Raw genomic sequence first — 24,291 nt, forward strand, 5'->3', positions numbered from 1 at the left:
ATGTGACCATTCCCTGCTGCTGGCACCAGTTTCAGTCTCCCACTTACCAGGATGTGGTCAGGCACTGCATACTTTGCTATCTTGGAAGCCACTATGGTTTTGAGCTCTTCTTTGATGTGGTCTACACGAGCTGTCTGCTCCTTTAGCACTATGAAAGCAAAGGCACCTGGAAGACAAATGAGCAAAAGCCACAAACATCACATTAGATACTGTCTGGAAAAACCAAGGATGCTCATTTGAATGCCAAACAAGGTTTCAGATCATTCCTATGCACAATCTAGGGACTGACAAGAAAACTATTGATCTTTTTTACAAAGGCAAGTCAGACTGCAGCCCTCAAATGATGGCCCAACCTTTTCCTGGCACCTGTGACTGATGCCAGTGACAACGACAAGTCAGCATAAATGACCAAAGTGTTATTGGGATCAGAGGTTGGCCAATGTAAATCAGCCATTCCCATTCTGTTCAGAGCACACTTCTAAGCACAATCCTATTAAAGGAAGCTCAACCATATACACGAACACTGTGTATTGAAAACAGTTTAGGGAGTAACAGCCAGGTTAGGAACACATAGCTATTTTCCTGGCTGTCTTTGTCTCTTGGGGCTGCAGTGCCAGTCAGCCTAAGGATATCTGCCCTCCCATTCCCTCAGGAACTCCTAACAAGCAGCCTGGGTTAGAATTTAAGGGAAGTGTGTGCAGATGTCATGTCAGGACACTGCTTTTCACATACCTTCTCCTTTGATCTTGTGTGGATACCCAACCACAGCTGTCTCAGGGACCTCAGGGTGATCAGCCTTCACGAAAAGTCAAGCAAAAATACACAAATCAGAGCTGCTGAAAGTCCTACAGGAAAGCTGGATGCCAGTGTCCTGCTGCAGGGTCAGCTGGTGGCCGTGGCCTCAGCCACGTCTCAGGGAGTAACTCTGCACTGGCCCTGCTTTTATAAACAAAAAATAACTACCCACTGCACACCAAGCTGAATTTGCAACAGCTGGAAACCCTCTTTCTCTTTCTTTGTGCATGGCTGTGGTCCCACATGGCAACTGGCCACTGCCAAACCACAAGCAAAGCCAGTCGTGCAGTGCTCAGTGCTACAGAGAGCTGTGGCCAGCTGAGGTAAAAAGGGAACCTGCCAACATCACAGCCCACACTGGACTTATAAGTGCCCAAAACACACTAGAAGGCAGAAAGAATCAGATTTCTTCATTCCCTAACCCAAAATGCATTTTTGTTACTATGCTACACCTCAGTGATTACTTCTGTTGCACTGCAGAGTTTAATTCAACATTCTTCTGCACAGACCAGAAGAAACCATGCATTTGCATCCCACACCCAAGAATGGATTATGTTATCTTAAATTACCTTAAAATATGAAAGTAAACATCATAGAGTAATCTAGGCACACAAATATATTTTCTTTTACACATGCATACACATACATAGATTGTGAGAGGAACTGGAGCCTGTAGCTATGGTCAGAAACTTGCACAGACAAAATAATTACTTTTATAAAGGATAAAGTAGGATCCTGTATTCCATGCAAACACAGCTCAGGTTCATCAGATGTTACATTTAAGTGCCCATTTGCAAGCAAGGCACATAATATAGAAATAAATACACTGGTCAAGCTTTAAATATAAAACCTCTGAGGACTTTCTGTTTTCAATTCCCAGAGATAATATAATTTTCTCTCAAAATGGCAGGCTAGTTTAGCAGCTGACATAAATCAATGTTGCTTTGTGTCTAACATTGCCTAATTCTCAGGCATACTCAGCCAGTTCAGATAGGCAGGAACCACAGGTTTAGGGAGGAGAGGTCAGGTATAGTCACAGACACATTTTATGAAAAATGCTTTGGTTGGGATCTTTTCTCCTGAGAGCCTCAGAAATTAAATGTAAACATTAATTATCTGCTGCTGTAGAATGCAACAGGTGCACCTTTGATTGGTCTCATGTGGATGTTTTTAATTAATGGCCAATCACAGTCCAGCTGTCTCAGACCGTGTGGTCAGTCACAAGATTTCATTATAATTCCATTCCTTTCTATTCCTTGCTAACCTTCTGATGAAGTCCTTTCTTCTATTCTTTTAGTATAGTCTTAATATATAATTTTCTTTTAATATAATATAGATCATAAAATAATAAATCAGCCTTCTGAAACACGGAGTCAAGATTCTCATCTCTTCCCTCATCCTGGGACCCTTGTGAACACCAAATACATTTTCTTTTACTCATGTAAGATATTAGCAGAGGGGAAGGAAGAAATAGGAGAGACATTTATGAAGTGCCCACCATCTAACTGCATCCCTGAGAGGTAACACAGCTCTGAGGGCTCAGTTGCAGGCACTGCCCACAGCGTGGCTCCCCTCACTTGCTCATTTGCTGTCTCCTCAATAAGGGAGCTGTCCCCTCTTGCACCTTTGCTGTTCATTGTGCATCAAGCCGTGCCTATGCAGGGACAGGGGTTTGAAAGCTGCTTTGAAAGGGTCACCCCACCCCACAGAATATGCCCTGCCAGGGCACCCCCACCTGCTTGGAACTTCTTACCATTGCATCTTCAATTTCTGCCGTGCCCAGCCTGTGCCCACTGATGTTAATGACATCGTCCATGCGCCCTGTGATCTGGTAGTAGCCTTCGTGGCTCCTGTAAGCACCATCCCCTGTGAAGTAGTAACCTGCAGAAAGACACAGGGCAGGTCAGCAAGTGTTCCAGTGTGCTGGAATCCAGGACATCCCTCTGCTTGCCCTGGAGGGCTCCAGCCCCTGCCAGGAGGCTCAGAGACCACGAAAATTTAAGTGGAATGATAGCTAGTTTGTCACATGGTGAAAAGTAGAATTTTTGGGTTTTTATAGAATGGGGGCTTGGAGTGTCCCAAAATGGAAGAATCTGGGGGTGCCTTGTCCTTTTTTCTCCTTCTTCCTAGCCTCCATCTTCTGGGTGATGGTGGCACCTGAATAGCACCAAGATGGTGAAGCTCAGGTGTGGTGGTGTTCAGAGGGGTCCCAGGATGAGGGGAGAGATGAGAGTCTTGACTCCATGTTTCAGAAGGCTGATTTATTATTTTATTATATATATTATATATAATATTATATATATATTAAAACTATACTAAAAGAATAGAAGAAAGGATTTCATCAGAAGGCTGGCAAGGAAAGAAGTGGAATGATAACAAAAGCTCCTGACTCTCAGAGAGTCTGAGACAGCTGGACTGTAATTGGCCATTAATTAAAAACAACCACATGAACTAACCAAAGATGCACCTGTTGCATTCCACAGCAGCAGATAATCATTGTTTACATTTCGTTTCTGAGGCTTCTCAGCTTCTCAGGAGAAAAGATCCCAACAAAAGGATTTTTCATAAAATGTGTCTGTGACACTCAGGTCTCTGCCAAGATGGACAAATCACTGCAGGCAATCAGCAGCAACCAGGGGCTGATGTTCCTGATGTAAAACCAAGCCCAGCCACACAACCCACCATGCTCAACTGGATTTACAGACCCAAGAGGGCTCTCTGATCTCTCTAAGAGATCATGCCAACATCTGCACAGCAGCTGTGTGCTCACACCTCTTGGTGCACACAGTGCTAAGGCAAAACCACTTCAGATGCCATTTGCCATCGTGCCACAGGCTACTGGTCAAGCTCAGAAGTGCTGCTGGCAGCACCCAGTGGAAAACTCCAGCTGTTCAGCTGAAAGGGAGCAGCTCTATTACATTTTGTACATGGGAACACTGCCAGGTTTTTTTTAATCACTTACACCAGGATGGATGAAAAGCCATTTTCCCTCCCGGCTAACAAAGATCCAGATCCCAGATAACAGTCACTCTCTAGCAGGTGAGTGTGGGAGAAACACTGCTAATCAGATCAGCTAAAAACTCCAAACCAGCCCATGATAAGCATGGAGGGTCTAAACCATTTGATGGAAACTGGAAAAGGCCCAAAGGTTTCCTGGAAACTCCAATGTCACTGAGGAACATCCTGTGACACAGATTGTGTTGGCTCTTCACCAAGCCCATGTTTAGATCTGGATTGTTCCAGTGGCACATCTGAGAAGCAGCAGGCAGCTACTGCTGTGAAATCCAAGGGTGGTTCTTGCCAGGACCCGTTATTGCCCTATTCATGGACTTCCAGTCATGTTTTCTGCCCTTCCAGATCAATTAAACAACTACCAACTAAACACCAACAAGACATAAATGCAAATGTAGAGAGTAATAAGAGACTATGGGGTCACTCAATTTCTTGTACCAGTTTCCCATTCTTTATATCCAGCCCATTTTGTATTTTGTACAATTTTCAGGATTGCCTGTCTAATTCTTGCCACCCTGTAGCTTTCAAATCCCTTTGAATTTCTTCTCCTGAGTGAAGACAGTGGTCTTGTCCAATGTCCTACAAAAAATGTTTCCCTGCCACTTCTAGTTACTTACCAGACAACTTGACCATATTTTTAAAAGGAAGGTTGTATCACAGGGTTAAGATTCAGTGATGCATGAGGTATTTTCCATCCAATATGCCTTTTTCCAAGTGAGATACAAAGCTCCAGATAAAAGATACTTGGACTTTAAAGCCTGGGCATTAAAGTTTTCTAGAAAATACATCCATTTTGACAGCTAGAAAGGTCAACACTACCTAAAACCATCAGGGCCTGCTTGCAACCTGTGACACACACCCCAAGCCACTATGGCACTGAAATATTCAGTATTCATGCTGAATATTCAATATTCAACAATTTCATGCTGAAAATATTCAGTGTGCTTATTAGTGCAGTGAAACTGCCTTCCCTTGGCCCTTTCCTTACCTGGGTAGGCTTTGAAATAGGCATCAATGAAGCGCTGGTGATCTCCATGGATTGTTCTGGCCATGCCAGGCCATGGCTGGGCAATGCAGAGGGCACCAGACACATCATTGCCCTCTATCACCTCTCCCTGCAGGTTCAAGCACAGCAAGGATGACACAGGTGAGCAAAAGAGGAATAATAAAGAGCTTCTGTTTGTCATTGATCCACTGCAGACTGCCAGGGGAGGGTCACAAGAGGAGAAAATAAATGCCAACAACTCTTGTAGACACTTGCAATGCTCTGTTGAGAAATCTGTATGGACAACTGAGATATGCTCTCTCTCTATATATATAAATATAAATATATGAAATTATAAATTGTAAACATAAATATATAAATATAAAATTAAGAAATTATGTAAATATAAAAGGATTGAATATATAAATATATAATTATAAAATTATATAAATATAGAAATGTAGCAATATAAAATGTATAAATATATAAGCATATAGATATATAAATATAAAGTTATATTTATATAAATTGATCATCTATTCCACCATTTTTAAGGAGAAACAAGCCTCTTTCTGTATCTTGCTCCTTTGCCATCCAAAAGGTGATTAAAGCAGAAAACACACACCAGCTTCTCATTTGGGCACCCAGCACAGCTCCAACTCACATTCTCATCCATGAGCACAGGCACAATCCCAAAGAAAGGTCTCATAGCCATGGCTGGAACGATCTCAGCTTCCTCCTCTGAGGGCCGTGGGGCAATGCAGATGCCACCAGTTTCTGGCAGAAAAATTAAAAACAAAATATATGTAGTCCATCCGCTGCTGGGTGAAAGCAAATTCCAGCTCTTCTTAGGTCAAGAAGAGTGAAGGCACCTTGCAAGAAAGAGCCCCTGGGAATGGTTTCTGCAGGACCCAGAAGCGCAGGCCTGGCATGGGCAGCACTTAGCAGCCCCAACTTCCACCCAGAAGTGGTTTTACAGGGAAAGCAGCAGCATGTCAGGGGATTTATCTCCCTCTAGTGTTTCCACAGCTGACTAAGGTTAGCAGGAAAAACACTTCAGGAGTGTGAATTACTGTTATTACAGAGCATGAGATTAACCCGCCCCTTACAGGCAGGTTGAGCTTATTTTCTAGTCAAAATTGAACCTTTTAATCATCCTTTTTCATTCCTGCTGGGATGAACATTAAATCAGACTCCAGCCTTAATGAGGTCTTTTCTATTCTAAATCTAATTCAGAAACACAAGAGAGAAACAAAAACAAAGGAGAGTAAGGCTTTTAAAAATACAGCTCTATAAATAAAGGTATGTTCTGCCACATGGAGAGTGCATTCCTCTACCAGCTTTGCTGAGCTTGTGAAAATTGAAACCAGGGGTTGGAATGGCTGATTTCGACCCTGAATTGGCATCCAGCTCTCAAGAAGGGTCTCTGATGTCCTTAAGCTTTAGATCTCTAGAAAATGTTTTCACATGTGGCTCACACATAGAAGCGTTTCCCATGTCATCGATGGGCATGCATTCACTTCATGTTTTCTGTAACTTTTGAAGAGAGGAGCTTGGATTGTTCCAGGAAGAAGCCCCTGCTGACCTCTGTTTGCATCAGAACAGGGACCCTGAGTGAGCTGAGGGTTGCTCTTGCTCACTTGCAGTCACTCCTCATCCTCCACGCAGCACCGAGAGCTGTTCCAGCATGGTGTTTGCCACATCCCAGCCACACGCCAGCCAGCAAAGCCTCACTCCTGAGGGAGCTGCATGGGAGCAAGGCTGCCTTAAAAATTATTTGCATGGTGAAGACCTGTTGTAAATTGGTTTAGAAGTACCAGTTTTAGCCACTGACAGATGACATCAAGCAAAACTGCTAGGCTCTGCCCTGCCCTTATGAAGCCTTTCTGTTCAGAGGCAGGGCTGGCAGGGAAAAGCTGTGCTTCCACACTGTCAGCAGGGTACAAACCCACCCTTCCATGGGGTATCCAGAGGTGTCTTTCAAAACCAGCTTCTCTTCTGTCGGGACCCAGGAATTCCTCTGGGTGACTCAAGACCCTGGCAAGGGGCTCAGAGACCTTGGCACGGAGTCAAAGACAACTGTGCCTTCAATTTTAGCCCATGGAAAAAATTACCAACTTTGTGTGAAGAGTTACAAGCCACAAGAGTTTGAGTAGAATGATAGTTAACTCGTCACAGGGTGAAAAAGTAGAATTTTGGGGTTTTAGAATGGGGGTTCAAGAGGAAAGATGGAGGAATCTGGGCATGTCCTGTCCTTCTTCTTCTTCTTGCCCTCCATCTTCTGCTGTGATGGTGACTGGATTGGTTTAGAGTAGAGACAGACTGTCTAACATAGGTGATAGGTATTGGAAAATTATTGTAAATAAAGTGCACTTAGTTCTTAGTATAAAAACCTAACACCAGCCCAAGGGCAGGCAGTGTGCCACAACCCAACCTGCTGGACAGACCTCAGTGGGTCAGAGAAAGAATGGAATAGATAAGCAAAAATAAACAACCTTGAAAGGCAAAACCAACAAAACCAACAATTTTGACTTTTTTTTCGGTCATGGGGCTGGGAAAGAAAAGACTTTATAAAACCTCAGGGGTCCCACCTCAGCCACAGAAAGCTGAGACTCCTCAAGGCTGCTTATTTTGGTGAAATCAATGACAAAAGTGGAAATACCTAGTGACTCTTCTGCATCACGAAGAACTACACCTAAACCTCAAACACAGCTTTGGTTCTACTCCTGTCAGTCACAACCTGGTATCTGAACAGCAAGATCCATAGGAACTTTTCATCTGCACTCACCCCACTATTAAAATTGCTTCTCATGGTTGCTCTCTCACTCATTTGCCTCATCCAAAGGCTTTAAAGTGGATTCTTCAATCACCATTTGCTGATGCCTGCCAGGCTTTATTAGCTGGCAACAGGTTGGTGCTTTGGAGGGCAGTGTCCCGTGGAGGACACAGCAGCACAATTAACCAGCAATTCTGGAGCTGCATAGGAAAGGTGACACTGCAGGACCACAGCCAGCATCCATCACATTGCTCCTCTGATTGCTTCCCACGCTCCTTTTATGTTTAAATGGCATATATAATCTTTCCAGGATTAAATTGGCTTCCTCTTTACTAAAGCATCAACTGTAGAAAAAGATTGATTCCACTTTCTAATAAAATCAATGTCATGAATATTTATCATGAATTATACTTCCAGGAGCTGGTAACTGTTTACCTACAAAACTGTGCCTGGCTCAAGGCAAGGCCAAGTACTTTGCACTAACAGACTGTGCAGTGGGTGTTTTTTAACCCCTCACCTGACAAAATCCCAAAAGAGATACAGTTTAATACAAGATATAACACTGTACTTTGGAGGAAATAGATAACACAGCATGAACACTGCATGCACCAGCTAAACAAACCAAAAAGTGTTAGGGCAAAACTGGATTTTTCTCAATTCCATCAGTGTGCAGTAACCAACTGCTTCTCCATGGTGTTTTCCTTCAGAGAAGTGAGGAAGAAAGCAAATGATGAGCAAAGACCCAGCCAGTCATCTTCCCTTCTGCTCAGCATGTAGGAACCCAAAAGATTTAAGAAATCACTAGGTGAAGTAGATAGCAGTTAACATTGCTGCTCTGAATTCTGAGGTGGTTTTATTTCAATTCTGAAAATTTAAAAAAAAAAAAAAAGAGGCTGCAAGTCTGGTCTGGATTAAATGGAACTTGGTTGTGTGCCAGAAAAAAATTTATCACACTGAGATAGAGAGCCTGCTAGCAGGAATAAGGACAGGAGCAGCTTGACTGGAAAGGGAATGAATGTGCTGCTCAATGGTAGTTCAAGACTATTTCTCAGCAGAGGCAGAATGCCAGCAGCTGTGCTCCTGTCTCCATGGCAAACTGGATCTCATGACTTGAGAAGGACATATTGCAAGACACCTCTAGCAACTCCTGAGTGCTGGTGCCCAGAAAAGAGAGGACTGGGTGCTGGGGAAGGAGCCAGGAAGGAGCTGCAGGATTTCTTCAAGCAGAGGGTCCCACAGGCAGTGCAGCCCCACTCTGGGCACAGCACGTGGCCTGGAGGAAGAGGCCAGCTCTACTCCAGCTGGACTGGAGACAGCACCCACTGTGTCCAGCAGCTTGCACACAGCAAAAAATCCTCAACTGCTGCACTCAGCTGGGCCAAGCATGCTGCCAATACACAGGTGCATCCTTTCTGAGGCATCAGAGCTCCAGGGCCAATGCAGCTACAGAGCATCAATTCAATCATGGGACAAGGTGCTCTTCAGCAGCCCTGCTGGGGGATGGCCACTGTCCTCCAGGCTCCTGGTGGGCAGCCAGCAAGTCTCCACTCACTCCTTTCCAATCTGCACCAGCAGTTGCACCAGGTCCCTTTGAGCACACAGCTGTTTTCCATCCTGCCCTGATCATTCCCAGAAAGGAGAACGAAGCACACCTAAGTATAGATTGTGGCCATGTGGTGCTTTCAGTGCTTTTGCATGATAACACCATAACAAGGTTAGTACAGCTAATAAACTGAACATGAGTTTTGCAATTCAAGTTAACTATCACCAGCTTTGCCCAGAAATTCAATTTCTGCCTCATCATTCTAGCAGCAATTGGCATTTTCCAACTCAAAATATCAAAGAACATTTAGAGGAAAACAAAAAACCCAACACTGCTATTGCTTTTGTAAAACACATTCTGCACATAAATTGCTGTTACTCCCCAGTGACTCTCCAAAGCTTACCCAAATGCCAGGAGGGGTTTTTTGACAGACTTGTTGGATCAAACTGAAATGTGTTGATCCCTCTCTCCCCAGCAGCAGCCTGTCAATGGTCAGGGCCCCCTGTGCCCCCTCTTACCTGTCTGCCACCACGTGTCCACGAGGGTACAGCGCCCTTCTCCCACCACCTGGTAGAACCACTGCCAAGCTTCCTTGTTGATGGGCTCTCCCACTAGAGCAAAACAAGAAAGAAATCAACCTGAGACCCAGGAGACTGCAGGCAGTTCATTCTCCGTCTTGGTGCACCACAGGCTGAACACAAGATCTCCAAGCAGAATGCTCACCACACTTTTCCTGGCATGCACCAAGGACTGCGATGCACTCATGTAAATGAGGATTGACTTTTTCCAGAAGGACCAAAAGGCAAGAAATTAATATCACTGAAAGTAACTAAGCAATGCAGGTCATGTAATAAGAACCGCCAGAACAGAAAATAATGTAGGAAAATGCTGCTTGGGTCACCTATGCCAGTAAAATTCAAAGTGATGCCCTTTAACATTAGATAAATCTTTTTAGCCAAGAATGTGACCCTGCAAAATAATCCAGGAAACAGGCAATCATACAAAAGTCCAATGGACCCAAAATGTGATTCTTCTGCTGAGAAAATATTTGAAAAGCAGACACAGAGCCTGCTTTATCATCTTTTTTCTAACCACATTTCATGTGATCAGCTGAGCTCCTCTGGCATCTTCATTTCACCAGCTAGAACCCTTTGTCTTTTTCAGATGAAGATTTCATGTCCCTTACCTGAACCCAAAACCCTCAAGGAAGATCTGTCATATTTCTTCACCCACTCTTCTCCATAATTCAGCAGCAGGCGTATCGCCGTAGGTGCGCCGTAGAACTGATTAATCTTCAACCTTTGCACCACTTCCCAGTAACGACCTGCAAATCACAAAGTGCCTTTTTCCCTTTCCAGCACTGATATACTGCTGCAAACGCTCAGCTGAAAGGTTAACAGCCAAAGCTTGGAGCTGTTACTACTGTGAGTACACAGCAGAAGCAATGACAGCTTCTTTTCCCTACCCTGGATTCACAGAGGTTCCTGAGTGTTGTACACACGTGATCCAAAGCAATGGAGCTTACCTCTCCTGGGCAGGCAGGTCACTCTGGACAGGTCTTTAAACCTCTTTTACCACATCCAGCCAAACCTTTTCCCACCATTTCCTCACCTGGGTCAGGGTACACGGGGGTGCTTTCAAACAGGACAGAGGTGGCTCCATTGCAGAGTGGTCCATACACAACATAGCTGTGTCCTGTGATCCAGCCAATGTCGGCCACACAGCCAAACACATCGCCTTGCTGGTAGTCAAACACATACTGCAAAGATAAATGTAAGGCCAGCTGATTGCCTGGTGCAGGTGCTGGGCTGGGCATCCAGCTGGGAGCAGGAGAGTGCACGGGGCAAGTGGAGCCACAGGCACACAAAGAGCAGCCTGAGGTAAGGAAGGGAATCAGAGGCACCAGGGCTCCCAGGCTCCTGGCACGTTTGCAAACACACAGGAAGCACAGCTGTACCAGCAGCTGCTCAATAACGCTCCAACCAAAGCTCAGAGCCTTGGGTACCTAAGGATGCCTGCTCCAGGCTCTCCACACAGTAGAGCTGATTCCAAGTTGCAGGGAAACTGCAGACCACAGTCTCAGACCCATCACCAATATCAACAGATTTCCATCTGGAGAGATCTGGATCACCTACCTGGAGATAGGTGCCCATAAGACATTTACTGAGAAATATTCTTAGCTGCTCAGCTTCTCTATATGAGAGCATCACTTTCCAGACACTTCCCTTTCCTTGCTTATCAAATTCAAGATAAAGATCTTGGGAACTCATTATCTTCTCTTGGATATGGCAAATGCTTCCCACTGTAAATGTAACTCCTCTACCATATGGTGAAGAGGTCCTGACTCATACGGAGTCAGGTTTATGGATCAGAACTAAAACAAAAATCCGTGAGTGTGTGACAAGAGTGTCACATGTGAGTGCAAAGACCACAGAGATCACATAGGTCAACTGATCTCTCTATCTAGAAAAGACAATTCTCACCTTACTTTTCCATGTGCCTTTCCCTCTCATGCACTCTGCAGGTGGAGAAAATGCACCAAGGTGCAGATCTACCTTCTGGACTAAGGAAGAGATGCTTTGGTGTTTATGCTGTCACTTAGGAAAGCTGATGTAAAAAAAATGCCCTTCATGATGCTTGAACATTCAAATCTTCTAAAAATTCAATCATGTCAGCCTGAAGAAAGAAAACCTTCACATGAATTGTGTGTGATTACAAACAGAGTGATACCACTAAAACCAGATGGGGATCTTTCACCAGAGTCCTCTCCTCATCTCACTGTTACCTTTTAATAGGCAGACCTCAGAGCAGAAGCTTCAAGAAGCAGTGCCTTGACTCTTTCCATTTTCATGAGAAAGGAGGTTAAAACATTTTCCCTAGATCACCCAGAAAAGCAGAACAGAAGTGCAACCACAAGAGGAGAAATACAACTTTTGTTCTTCAGACAAGTACTATGTGAAGAGGCTGGTTTAAGAGTCCAGATCCTCTCTGAAATCAAAAAGTGCAGCATCCCAATGCAAAATACTACAATAATATCCACATTACCACTGCCAGTAAGATTCTTTCCAGAATCTCCTCAGCTGCAAATTTTGGGCAGCCAACATTGGCACATTTTAAATGCAAGAGCAGCGCTGCCACTTCCTTGCTTTCATAATTCTATGTTCAGGTTTGCATAGTATCATATTGCTCAGAACAAATCCTGGAGATTAATTACACAGCTCAGATGCTTTCCAGCTTGTTTACAGCCAATAAACCAACAGGGCAGCAAGCAGAGAATGCAGCACTCCTCCCTTGTCAGCACTGATAAAAGGCAAGTGAACCTTTGTCAGAGGGGGCAGCTGAGTTACCTTGTGTGTGAGAGCAGCATACAGCAGGTACCCAGCCTGGGTGTGGACAATTCCTTTGGGTTTCCCAGTGCTGCCTGAGGTGTACAGCATGAAGAGCACATCTTCACTGTCCATGGGCTCTGGAGGGCAGACAGAATCTGCCTTGCTCATCTCCTGAGAAAGAAAATGTGGTAATAATGGAAAGACTGGTTATATGGAGCCAAGCACCACTCCCTCTGTAAGCAAGACCACAGCATCCAGAGACAAGAGCCACCACTGCTGCTGCCCCTCACAAATGTCCATGGATATATCACAGCTTAAATGGGCTCACCTGGTGGAAAGGTTCCTAGCACAGCATCTAACATTTCCACCAGCACCTCTGCTGGGCAGAGAAGTCAAGGAGAACTGGCCAGATAAAATAACATTTCAGGGGGAAAAATGGTAAGTCATAGCTTCTTACATTTCAAGCCTTTGCAAGCTGCTGGTAGAAATCCAAAATGTGACTGCAAACACTTGACAGCAGCAGCAAGGCTGGCTGGGTATTGTTTTCCTTTTCCTGTAAAATCTGCAGTGCTGCAGTTAAACTGTGTGTTCACCTCCCTTCCCTGGCCCCAGCAGTGATGACTGTCCTGTATATCCTCAAATTCTGATTTTCTACCCAGAAGAAGAGTGCTTTACTCTCCTGCCTCCATCACTCTCTTCACACTCCCCTGTTTGGCCAGCTGGGTGAGATCCTCTCCTCACCCCCACAGGAGGGAAGGATGCAATGCCCTGCTGGGTCAGAGCCTCTCTCGAGCTCTCTCCTGTCCTGATGAATAATTCCTGCCAGAATTATTAGGTGGCCCCTTGGAGGACTGCCTTTTTATGAGAATACACTGTAAACACACTGTACTTACAAGTGAACATTACCATCAGCAGGTCCAGTTGTTTAAAAGTGTCTGACAAGCAAAGCTCAATAAAATAGGAAGAGTTCACAAAATGTACTTCTTAGCCCCTGAGTTACAGCATTGCTGCTCATCTCAGGTATTTCTCATGACATTTCAGCACTGCCAATTCAGGTTGACAGTTTTTGAAACAAAGATGGAATCCTCATATGCTCCATTACAACATGAGCTTAAATTTTGCAGTAAGCCATTGCACAAGAGCTGGAAAGTACAGCTGCTGTAAAGATCAGCAAGGACAGTTAACACCAATAACTGTTTCATTCTTGTTTTTTTTTCTGATCCCAAAACTGACAATGGGATGAGCTCAGCTCTTGGATCACTAAAATACCTCAGGCTGTTTGCAGACCAAGGAAAACAATCAGAACGTCCTTTGTGGAGTAAGCAGTAAGACAATTTCTGAGTAAAGGTTGTCTTCTCTGTTTAACTTACTCTACTACTTCTTCCTATCTCATGTGACCAGCACAGAGACTCTTGAGCAATTATCTTGCCAGCAGATTAGCTTTTTCCAGGCATTATTAGCATGAGTAGTTCCTGTTTACTGCTGCCAGCAAACTGATAAAGCTACTTCTGCATTAGGCTGGGATCCCATGTGTGCCAGCTAAACACATAAAAACAACTGCTGTTCTCTTCCCCAGGAAGCACAGGCTCTAAATATTTCCAAGCCATCACTGTTCTACCACCATGGGACAGCCACAACACTGTTCATGGCTGGATGAAGCCTCTCCAGGAACTTCATTATTTCTGCACTGCCTTTCAGCAGGGTCCACTCTGAGTGCACATGCAATCCATAACACAGTGTCTGAACACAGTAAAATAACAACAGCCACGAGGGTCTCCATGGCCTCTGGGTCTCAGGAAACACTCCCTAAATCTCAGCACTGTTTGCAGGACTCGTGAAAGGGAGCAGCACAGCCCCTGCCCATGCTGAGATAAACCAGACATAGATTGAGCTGCTTGCACTTACAATCCTAGCAGGCTGTAACTACAGGCAGTCCATTTGAGGATGAAGATGCTGTAAGGAGCAGACCTCAGGTCCCAAAAGCACTTATGGAGAGAAAGATTATCCTGGCCAACACTCAGACCTGAAAGGAGTTATCCAACAAGAACATACCTCTTCAAGGGGAATATCACGGTCACCCATGTGGACTTTGTTATCTGTCCTCTGAGCCACAAACACATGTTTGATGCTTGGACAGTTCTTCACAGCTTCATCCACAGTTGCCTTCAGCTCTATGGTCCGGCCTCCCCTGACTCCTTGGTTGTATGTGATAACTGCTTTGCATCCAGCTAAAAAGAGAAAGAGTTAGCAGACGTGCCAGCCTGTCCTCCAGGCTCGTATGCACACCCAGCTTTCAATACTTTGGGGGTGATGTGTAGGACAACATGTGTGACAAACACTCAGAACTGCTGCCAGTCAAAAACCAGTCAGTGTCACTGATGAAAGCACTTTTAACACCTGAGACACACAGAGATGAAGGGTAGCTGGGACTTCCATAGGTTATCCAGTCCAAGGCAGGGTCTGCTTCAGCTAAACCACTCCTGACAGCTATCCCTTCCATCTTCCTAAACACTCCAGTGGCATCTACCCTTCCCTCTCCCCAGCAGTCCACTCCAAAGCCTATCATGAATGAGAGGAAAATGTCCACTCCAAAGCCTATCATGAATGAGAGGAAACCTTTCCCAACACCCAGCCTCAGTGTCACTCACTGCAGTTTAAACCATCCATCCCTGCCTTGCAAAGCTGGCATGCAGAGCAGCTTCTTCCCAGCTCCCTGTGCGAGGGATAACTAAAACATGCACTTGTTCTCTGCAGATCAACTCCACTGGAAAGAAGAAAAGAACATGACAATTTCTGTAAAACTTGTTCCCTCACACTGGCCACAAAGAAACTGGTGTGACTGCTAGGACATGAGCCACTGGCTATTTCCCTCTTCCCTGGCTATTTTTAGCATCACTTTTTACCTAATCACAATGTACAAGTACTTTGGGGCTGAGAACAGCTCAGTCTGCTGGTAGAAGGGCTCACAGAGCAGGGGCAGGCTGCCAACACTTCCAGTACTGTACATAAATCACAGGATCCCAGCTGAGAATGCAGAATTAGTTCTGTCCAAGAGTATCAAAGAAACACTGCAATTATACTGCAAAACAACAAATCAGGCCCTATCCCTAAGCTCTGCTTTTCCTTCCAGTTTCACTGCTGTCAAGCAATAACCCAGTGCACACTGAATGTTAAGCAATTTATTAAGTGCTCCAAGGCCAGAGGACACTGCACATGTCACTCAGGACAAGGCTCCTCACTGCACTCTGCAGGGAAGAGTGAGCTGCCCTGCCAGGCGAGAATGAACCAAGGAAACTCTTCCTGCCAAGAAAACACAGGGCTGGGACATGCCTTGGAGCTCTGAAACAGAGGTGTTTGTTCCCCAGGCTGCATCTACTCACAGTCCGTGATCCTGCCAGCCAAGGACTCGGCGCTGAATCCAGCGAAGACCACGGTGTGAACGGCACCGATCCTGGCACAGGCCAGCATGGCAGCCACCGACAGCGGGGACACAGACATGTAGATGGCCACCCTGTCCCCTTTCTGGATCCCATACTTCTTCAGCGTGTTGGCAAGGCGGCAAGTCAGATCCTGGAGTTCCCTGTGGCACAGAAGGAACATTGTCATGTGGCTGCACAACCTGATTGACACGGGGCTGAGCAAAGAAAAGATGGACTTGGGCAAAGTGAGGCTTCATGGTCACCTCTGCACCTCACCTCAGCAGTGCAGGGCATCTTAAAAAAAGGGCAGAGTGGTGCTTGCTGCAGAAGGACAGGAGAGAGAGCTGCAGGCACTGTCCAGAGCTGCAGGGCTGTAATGGGACCACAGCAGGCAGCAAGCCAGGTGCTGTCATGCTGCCTCCCTGTGAAAAATGCATGTATTTTATGATTGGCTTTTTGCAAATATTAAAATGAATGTTATATGTGTTGTGTTAGAAAGTAATGCTGTATTAATTCTCTTAAGTACTGTGTTAAATATAGTTTTAGGTTATAAAAAATGTTTAAATAGAAATTATGCTATGTAAGATACATTTTTTAAAGAAAGGACTGGAACTGAGGTAGCAGCCACAGGACACCTAAATCTTTCAGAGAAAGAGAATGTATTGCTCCATTATCAGAAGAAATGAACCTCTTCCCACCTCGAAGGTGCTGTCAGGATTCAGAGGAAGAAGCTGACACTGACCAGACAGAATCCTGTATTTGAATGGAATTTATGCATCATGTATGAGGTGTATGAATATGCAACAGGCTGTTGCTTTTAAGGGTTAATACTCTGTGCAGCTCGTGCTGCCCAGAAAAAGTACCCGGGTGTCTGTAACTCTTTGTATTTATTATCTCATATTGTCCTAATTCAATTTGTCCAAATTGTTATTACTTTAATTGTATTACTATTTTTAATAACCATTTTATTACTATTAAACTTCTAAAATTTTAAAAACAAGTGATTGGCGTTTTTCACACTCCAGAAATCAGGGCTCATTTCAGTCACTCCTGATGCCTTTTTTACCCGATCAGAAGCCACTGGGAACACAAGTGGGATAAACACAAGATGGAATGGAAGTGTTGTCCAAAGATTTGCCACACTGTTGAAGTGGGGCAACAGCTGGGAGTGCTCCTCAAGCAGGAGCTGCTCTTTAAATTGCAAGGGTAAGCAACACGTTTGCATGCACGAGGAAAGAGAGGAGGACTCTGGAGGCACTTGTATGAGGGACAGATTGTACAAGATTCTCATCCAAGCTGGATCACCTGCAGCCCAAGAGCCTTGCAGAACACAGGTACTGCTGCCACTCCTGCACTGAGAAACTCGGGACTCTGCCATGACATGGTGACAATAGCAAAAATGTTCCTCTGAGGAACGAAAAAGCACTATGTGGGCAAGGGCTTGCACATTCCCTGCACAGGGTATAAGACAATAAAATAAACCTGGGACCAGGATGCTGCCATGGAGCGAACAGCTCTGTGTGCCTGCAGTGGAAGGGCTTTGGGAACAAGGAATAAAGAGGTCTCATGCCAAGGGAGGAGGTGCTGGCAAGGGGCAGCAGAGCTCTTCTGCTGGTGCCAGTCATCAGCTCTGAGGAGCACACTGGCAGAGTCTGCCAGGAATTGTCCTTTGGGCTCAGGAACTCTCTGAGTACCAAGGCCCAGAGAAGAGAAACATCTTTACCCTCCAGCATGTTCATCAACCTGCCACCTGTGAACCCTTAGGGGTTCTATGCTACACCACCAGGGACCCCCATAACTTTTAACAAAGAAATTAATTTGGAGGAGGTTACATTCCCTAATAAGCTGTAAAGCATGAATTCTTATCGTAAGTATCCTCTTCTTCCATAACTAGCAATAGCTGCAAAAAACCCCAATTTTCACCAGGTGGCTAAGCTGTAAATAAAATGAAATGTTGTTTCTGGTCCATCAAAAAATATTTTGTTCCTTTTTTTAAACCTTTGCGAGTCATAAATAAAAGCTGAAAAACTCTGCTTTGGGAATATCAAAACTATGAGCTGAGAATAAGCAATTTTTGGTGTCCACCCCTTAACTTGTCTTAAACCAAGAGAGAAGACAAGGAAAATGAGACAAATCCAAGGCACAGCACTTCATATTATTTATTCTATATTATTTATATTTATTCTACATTATTTATTCTAAGACTATTCTTGTATCATCAAGTAAAGAGTCCATTTCTGAACTCAGAGAGGTGGCCAGACGTGTTCAGTGCCAGTTCTCTGACAGTAGCTGGTAACAGCTGCCCCTGCAGTGACCACAAGCCTGCAGAAAGCAGGGATGGAGCAGATGCACCCCAGACTGAATTCTCCCCAATCCCTTGTAGTGGAAGATCAGCCTAAACTCAAAAGCACAACATTGAACCACTCTTGCCAAGCCCCTCATGACCACAGAGGTGCACAGACAGATTCATTATTCTGCTTTTCCGGAGCTCATGAACTGAGCAACTCTGTGCAATAATGAATTCCCAGCCAACCATTGGTTTGGCGCCTTGTCCTAAAAGGCCACATTTTCTGGTCTGGAATTTAGCTGATGCTGCATTAAAGAAAAATTTCAATGAGGATAAAAAACAAAGAGGCAAAACCAAAGGTGCTCAACTACAAAGCACATGAAGGGAAACCAGCCCAGAGAGACAGCTGTGAGAAAGTAAAAGGAAAACTTCTTATCTGCAATGGAAAATACTCAAATGCTTTCTGAGCTGCAGCCTCTTTCTCCTATACAGGAATACCAGAGTATCTCTGGCTAAGGTTTGTTTTTTAACCAACTCCATGATTCCTCTTGCTCCTTTTGCTTATTCAGGATTTGGTGACCACAATGGCAGAAGCTCTCATTGTTTATTATGATTAACCCCAATTTGATATTTGCTTAATGAGCCTGTGTAAGTAAGGTGATAGACAACATGGATCAGTCTTCACCCATGGATCTATCTGCCTCTTCTTTGTAATGCTGGGAGAGCAAAGCCTTGGAGGTCCCTCAGAACTGCAGCACATGGAGGAATGCACACAAAGGTGAGGAAAAGGTGAAGCCTAGAACACCAACAAGGACATCCACAAATCCCTGAGCATCAGGGATGTCTTTTGGCTCCTGTGGCAGCAAGTCAGGCTTGCTCTCCAGTTCAAGCCAAGGGTAACTGAAACCCTCAAACCCAGCAGTGCCCCATCCCTGGCACAGAGGCAGTGCCATGGAATGCTGGCCAGAATGCTGTTGGTAGCATGGCACATCCACCTGCTGCCTGCATTCTCTGGGAGAATTCCCAGTGCAGCCACTCAGAGCAGGGCACTGCACCCAGCAGAGGGAGGCAGGAACAACCAGCAGAGAGGAACAAAGCACACAGAAGGTGCTGGAGGCTCTGTGCAAGCAGGGCAGACAGCAGGAGGATCTCAGCAGAGCCACTGCAGGAGAAGGAAATGTGCTGCAAGCCAAGGGAAGTGCTCAGCCCCTCCTGACACAGAAACCGCAGGGCCAGTTCATGGCAACAACAATCTGAGGATCCTCTGCAAAAGCAAACTGTAAGAGCTGAGAGCAAATAAGAGAACAAATTGGACAGGAAAACACTGCTCCAGTGGGTCAAGTGTCAGAGCAGAGAGGAGAAAGGGAGAAGCAGCAACCAGAAGGGGAGACCATTTGCTAAGGAGAAAGAGCAAGAGATCCAGTCTGTGCATTTAGAACAAAGCAAGTCTGCAAAGTGGCAGAGGCATCAATGAACACAGACAAAGGATCAGAAAGAGACATGTGGACCTGCTGCTGGACAAATGTGGGTATCAGTGGTGACCAACAGGGCCTATTTCTTTCTGTATGATTTAGCATTTGAGTGTTAAGGGCTAAAACTACTAATTAACGTTTGTTTCCCTCTCTATAAGGTGTGGTTCCATTTTGTCCATAGATAAGGTTTGAGCCTGTTGTGTTGCAGACCCATCACTCACACTGCAGGCTACCCCTCAGCTACCACAGCACCTCTCCCAAGCACAAGACCTACAAGGCTGGCCCTCCAACAGAGCCAGCACATCATTGCTCAGGCCAGCCCTTCTGTTTAATCCAACAGACAGCACTCCTCTCCCTGTCCTCACATCTCTGTTCAGGAACTGACAGACCATGTTTCTCCCAGATCCCTCCCCAGACACAGCTCCCAGAGCCCACTGCTCAGTGCAGTGTCTGGAACAAGTTCTGTAAAAGCCATCAGCACCACGTGGCCCTTCTCTGACGCATTTCAGGGATGCTTTGCACAAACAGCCCTCCAGTAAGAAGTCTGATGTTACCTTTTGCCACAGCAAGACAGCATACAGCTTTCTAAACAAAGGAAGCTAGTTCCTTTTGCATAAAAACAAAAATTGCAGCAAGACCTTCTTTGGGAAGCAGCCTCTTGCAAAATGATTCTAGACTTATTGTTAATACATTCAATGCCATATACAGGCTTTGACAGTTTCTGGTTTGGAGCCTTAGCCACGTTCTCTGCTGTCATGGCACAAAAGCTGGGTTGGCTATATCTTGCAGCAATCAGTTTATTTCCTGGAACCATAGTTTGGATTAGGCTGAAACTGTTTGAAAATTCAGGCCAAGTGTCCAAACTGAGCATCAGAGCACAACTGCCCAGCCTTCCTGCAGATATACTGAACCCAAGAGAGAGGAAATTCCTTGTAACCTTTTTCAGGTGAGAAAGTGAAAAATCCATGAGCTGTCTTGGATGGGGAAAGCTGCAAGCCTGGGCGAGATTTACTTGCAACCTCAACTTACAAAGGCAGCTCTGGAAAAGAGTTTTGCTGCCAATGGCAAGCACCACCATGGCTTCCAGCTACAGTCTTCACTGTGATCTCTAATACAATTCCATCTATTTTAGCTCAGGCTTAGGAACCCATTTTTAAAGGTATAGATGTCATGCTGCTCATGAAGATGTCCAATCACTTCCCTCCCACCTACCTAGGACCCTGATTTCTGCTCCTTTAGCTTTCCTCCCTCCCTACTTTGTATTTTGCATTTTGAATTCTCCCTCCGGCAGCAACATTTTCTGCACCAAAGTGATCACCCCTTCTTTTGAGAAAGTGGGCAAGTAAATCTCGCCCAGGCTTGCAGCTTTCCCCATCCAAGACAGAATTTTTCAGTTTCTCACCTGAAAAAGGTAACAAGGGGTTTCCCTTGCCTTGGGTACAGGATATCTGAAGGAGGGCTGGGAAGTTGTGCTCTGATGCCCACTTTGGACACTTGGCCTGAATTTTCAAACAGTTTCAGCCTAATCCAAACTATGGTTCCAGGAAATAAACTGATTGCTGCAACCCTTTTGAAAAACAGGTTAGCTAATGCATTCTGCTGCCCACTTCCCACAGCTCCCACTGACAACAGCCATGGGATTCTGCAGATCCACTGGGTCACAGGTGGATGAACTGTAGACACCATGGTAAACCAGGGAGTACCAGAGAGAATAAATAGCTCCATGTCACACAGGGGAGGGCTGGCATAACTTCAGCTGCTGTCTTCAACACCTCCTGTTGCTGAATTTACAGAGGCTGCAACCCAACAGCTCTGGACATCAACTCCACCTGCTTTTAAAAGGCACAGAACCTTTAAAAATCCAGCAATGCACTGGGGAATTCCTCTGCAAGGTTTCAGAGGCCCTGAGCCCTGACAAAATCCACAGAGCAGGACAAAACACTCCTGGTCTGGCTGGACCCTTCTGACAATAAATTCAGCTGTCAGCTCACAGCACCACAGAGCTGCTAAGCCACTGCCCCACCAATGAGCTTTTGGTGGCTCAGCCTCTGGAGAGCCAGAGAGTCTCTCAAAAACTGATTTGCATGATCTGTCCCCACTTTGCTGACTGCAGCCACCAAAGCCCAAGAGGGTTGTATTCCCTGTTGGTACAAAGCAGTGAAAAACCAAGTCTCCTGGCTACTCATTCAAAACCACAGATGATTTGAAACTCAGCTAAATTTCTGCTTGAGAGAAATGAAACCCACAGGGAAGAAAAAGCAAAAATGGACAGTGAACATTTTTTTTTTCCGGAAAGGCTGAGTTGCATCAACTAGAGAGACATGACAAAACTCAGCAGGGAAAAATATCATCACAGCTGGGCTTGTAAGGGCAGCCACCATCTCCTGGTGCAAAAGTGAAATGTGTCACCCATGGCTCTGGGTATCTTTGCCCACCAGCAGATGTTTGGATTCCTTCCCTGGCACTCAGCACTTGAACTCTGCTGCACAAACACAACCCACCTTGCTGACAGGGATGTGGGCTGACTGACAGCACAGCCCACCAGCTCTTTGCCCACAGTGGAGGCAAATGGAGGCTTTATTTCTGCCAAGGATGAGCCAGCTGGGACAGCACTTCCAGTGCAGTTGTGTTTCCAGCCAGGGCATGGAGGTCCTATGTCGCAGACAACTTTTATGAAAAATCCTTTCCTTAGGATTTTTCCTCCTGAGAAGCTGGGAGGCCTCAGGAACAAAATGTAAGCATTGATTATCTGCTGCTGTGGAATGCAGCAGGTGGATTTTTGATTGGCCCATCTTAGATGTTTATAATTAATCACAGTCAGCTGGCTCGGCTCTCTGTCCAAGCCACAAACCTTTATTATTCATTCCTTTCTATTCTTAGCTTAGCTAGCCTTCCAAAGAGAACCTTTTTGTCTTTTTTTTTTTTTTTGTATAGTTTTAATGTAATATATATAATAAAATAATAAATCAAGCCTTCTAAAATACAGAGTCAGATCCTCGTCTCTTCCCTCAACATAAGACCCCTGTGAACACCGTCACAGAGGACAACCCACTGATGAAGGTTTTTCCCTTCCTCAGGGAGGATAAAGCCTGTTCCAGCCCTTTTCCTGCACATCCACCTTCTTCCTGTGCAGGCTCTGATGGGAACAAGGCCAGCACTCAGCTGTTTTCTTGTCCCTGACAGCTCCCCTGAGGAGAAGGCAGAGGACCAGGCCAGCAGCTGCATCTTTCCTTGTGTTGCCCAGCGCTTATCTCTGAGGAGAAGCAGCTCACAGCAGCAAGATTTGCAAAGCAGATAATGCAGAAAACTGGCAGTATATTGCACATATGCCCTGGACAGCTCTCTCCCAGCTGAATCCATGACCTTACTCAAAGCTGGTCCATAAGGCAGTGCCCAAATTAAAGTCTTTGTTTTCCTAAAGTGCTTGAAAAATGCATGTATTTTATGATTGGCTTTTTGCAAATATTAAAATGAATATTATATGTGTTGCGTTAGAAAGTAATGCTGTATTCATTCTCTTAAGTAGTGTGTTAAATAGAGTTTTAGGTTATAAAAAATGTTAAAATAGAAACTATACTATGTAAGATACTTTTTTTAAAGAAAGGACTCGCAGTGAGATAGCAGCCACAGGACACCTAAATCTTTCAGAGAAAAAGAATTTAGTGCCCTCTTTTCAGAAGAGATGAACTTCTTCCCACCTTGAAGGTGCTGTCAGGATTCAGAGGAAGAAGCTGACACTGACCAGACAGAATCCTGTGTTTGAATGGAATTTTTGCATCATGTATGAGGTGTATGAATATGCAACAGGCTGTTGCTTTTAAAGGTTAATCCTCTGTTAACGTGGGTCCTTTTTCGGGCTCATGCTGCCCTGAGAAAGGTACCCGGACTGTCCATAACTCTTTGTATTTATTGTCACATATTGTCCTAATTCAATTTGTCCAAATTGTTATTACTTTAATTGTATTACTATTTTTTATAACCATTTTATTACTATTAAACTTTTAATTTTTTTTTTAAAAAGTGATTGGCGTTTTTCACACTCTGAGACTGCTGTGCCATTAACAGAGCATCCAAATCCCAAGGAAAGGGGCATCCCTCTTCTGCCAAGACATGTCCAGCATCCCTCATTCCCCCTTTCCACTGAGGCTGATGTGCTGCAGAAGGCTCACCAAGGACCACCAGCATCCCTGCTCCTGGGCCACCTCCTTCCCTGACAGGCTTTCCCTCACAAAATTTCCAGCTCAAATAAGGCACTACTGCAAAAGGCTTTCAACTGAGCCTTCCTGACCCATTAAAAACCTGCAAAAATGCAGCCCAGAGACCAAAGAAAAGGCAAAATACTCATAGGGTATTGCTGTTTTCAACAAAGCTACTCCTGCCTTAGTGAGATAACCAGAGAACTAAGTGACCTGTCTTACCACGAGGTAGGACCAAAGTCTCTTGAGAAAGTCAAATGCAGCCACACCTGACCCAGAGTATCAGGCAGAAACAGAAACATGGCTCTCAAATACAGGCAGAAGTTTGAAAATAGAGATTGCCAATACATCTTTCTCCTTTCTGGTACCAGTTACTGTGTCTCTGTAAGGCTGCACAAAGAAGGGTTCAGTTTTTAGATACGGGTTACTTGTCTTCATGTCACAGCAATCACAATTCCACAGGTTGAAAATATACTT

General features: G+C 44.9%; 1 protein-coding gene across 1 annotated transcript in view; it reads right to left on the reverse strand.

Moving 5' to 3' along the window:
* ACSS1 (acyl-CoA synthetase short chain family member 1) overlaps window positions 1–24,291 on the reverse strand; it is a 33,521-nt gene that overhangs the window by 4,042 nt on the left and 5,188 nt on the right. The window contains exons 3-13 of the mRNA XM_005486841.4: window positions 15,821–16,020; window positions 14,493–14,668; window positions 12,459–12,611; window positions 10,723–10,870; window positions 10,298–10,435; window positions 9,630–9,722; window positions 5,457–5,569; window positions 4,796–4,922; window positions 2,549–2,676; window positions 733–796; window positions 48–166 (exon numbers count right to left, since the gene is read on the reverse strand). Coding sequence (XP_005486898.2) covers window positions 48–166; window positions 733–796; window positions 2,549–2,676; window positions 4,796–4,922; window positions 5,457–5,569; window positions 9,630–9,722; window positions 10,298–10,435; window positions 10,723–10,870; window positions 12,459–12,611; window positions 14,493–14,668; window positions 15,821–16,020 — 1,459 coding nt within the window. The remainder of the gene's footprint in view (window positions 1–47; window positions 167–732; window positions 797–2,548; window positions 2,677–4,795; window positions 4,923–5,456; window positions 5,570–9,629; window positions 9,723–10,297; window positions 10,436–10,722; window positions 10,871–12,458; window positions 12,612–14,492; window positions 14,669–15,820; window positions 16,021–24,291) is intronic.

The sequence above is a fragment of the Zonotrichia albicollis genome, chromosome 3 (genome assembly GCF_047830755.1).
Source record: "Zonotrichia albicollis isolate bZonAlb1 chromosome 3, bZonAlb1.hap1, whole genome shotgun sequence".
NCBI classification, from domain to species: domain Eukaryota; kingdom Metazoa; phylum Chordata; class Aves; order Passeriformes; family Passerellidae; genus Zonotrichia; species Zonotrichia albicollis.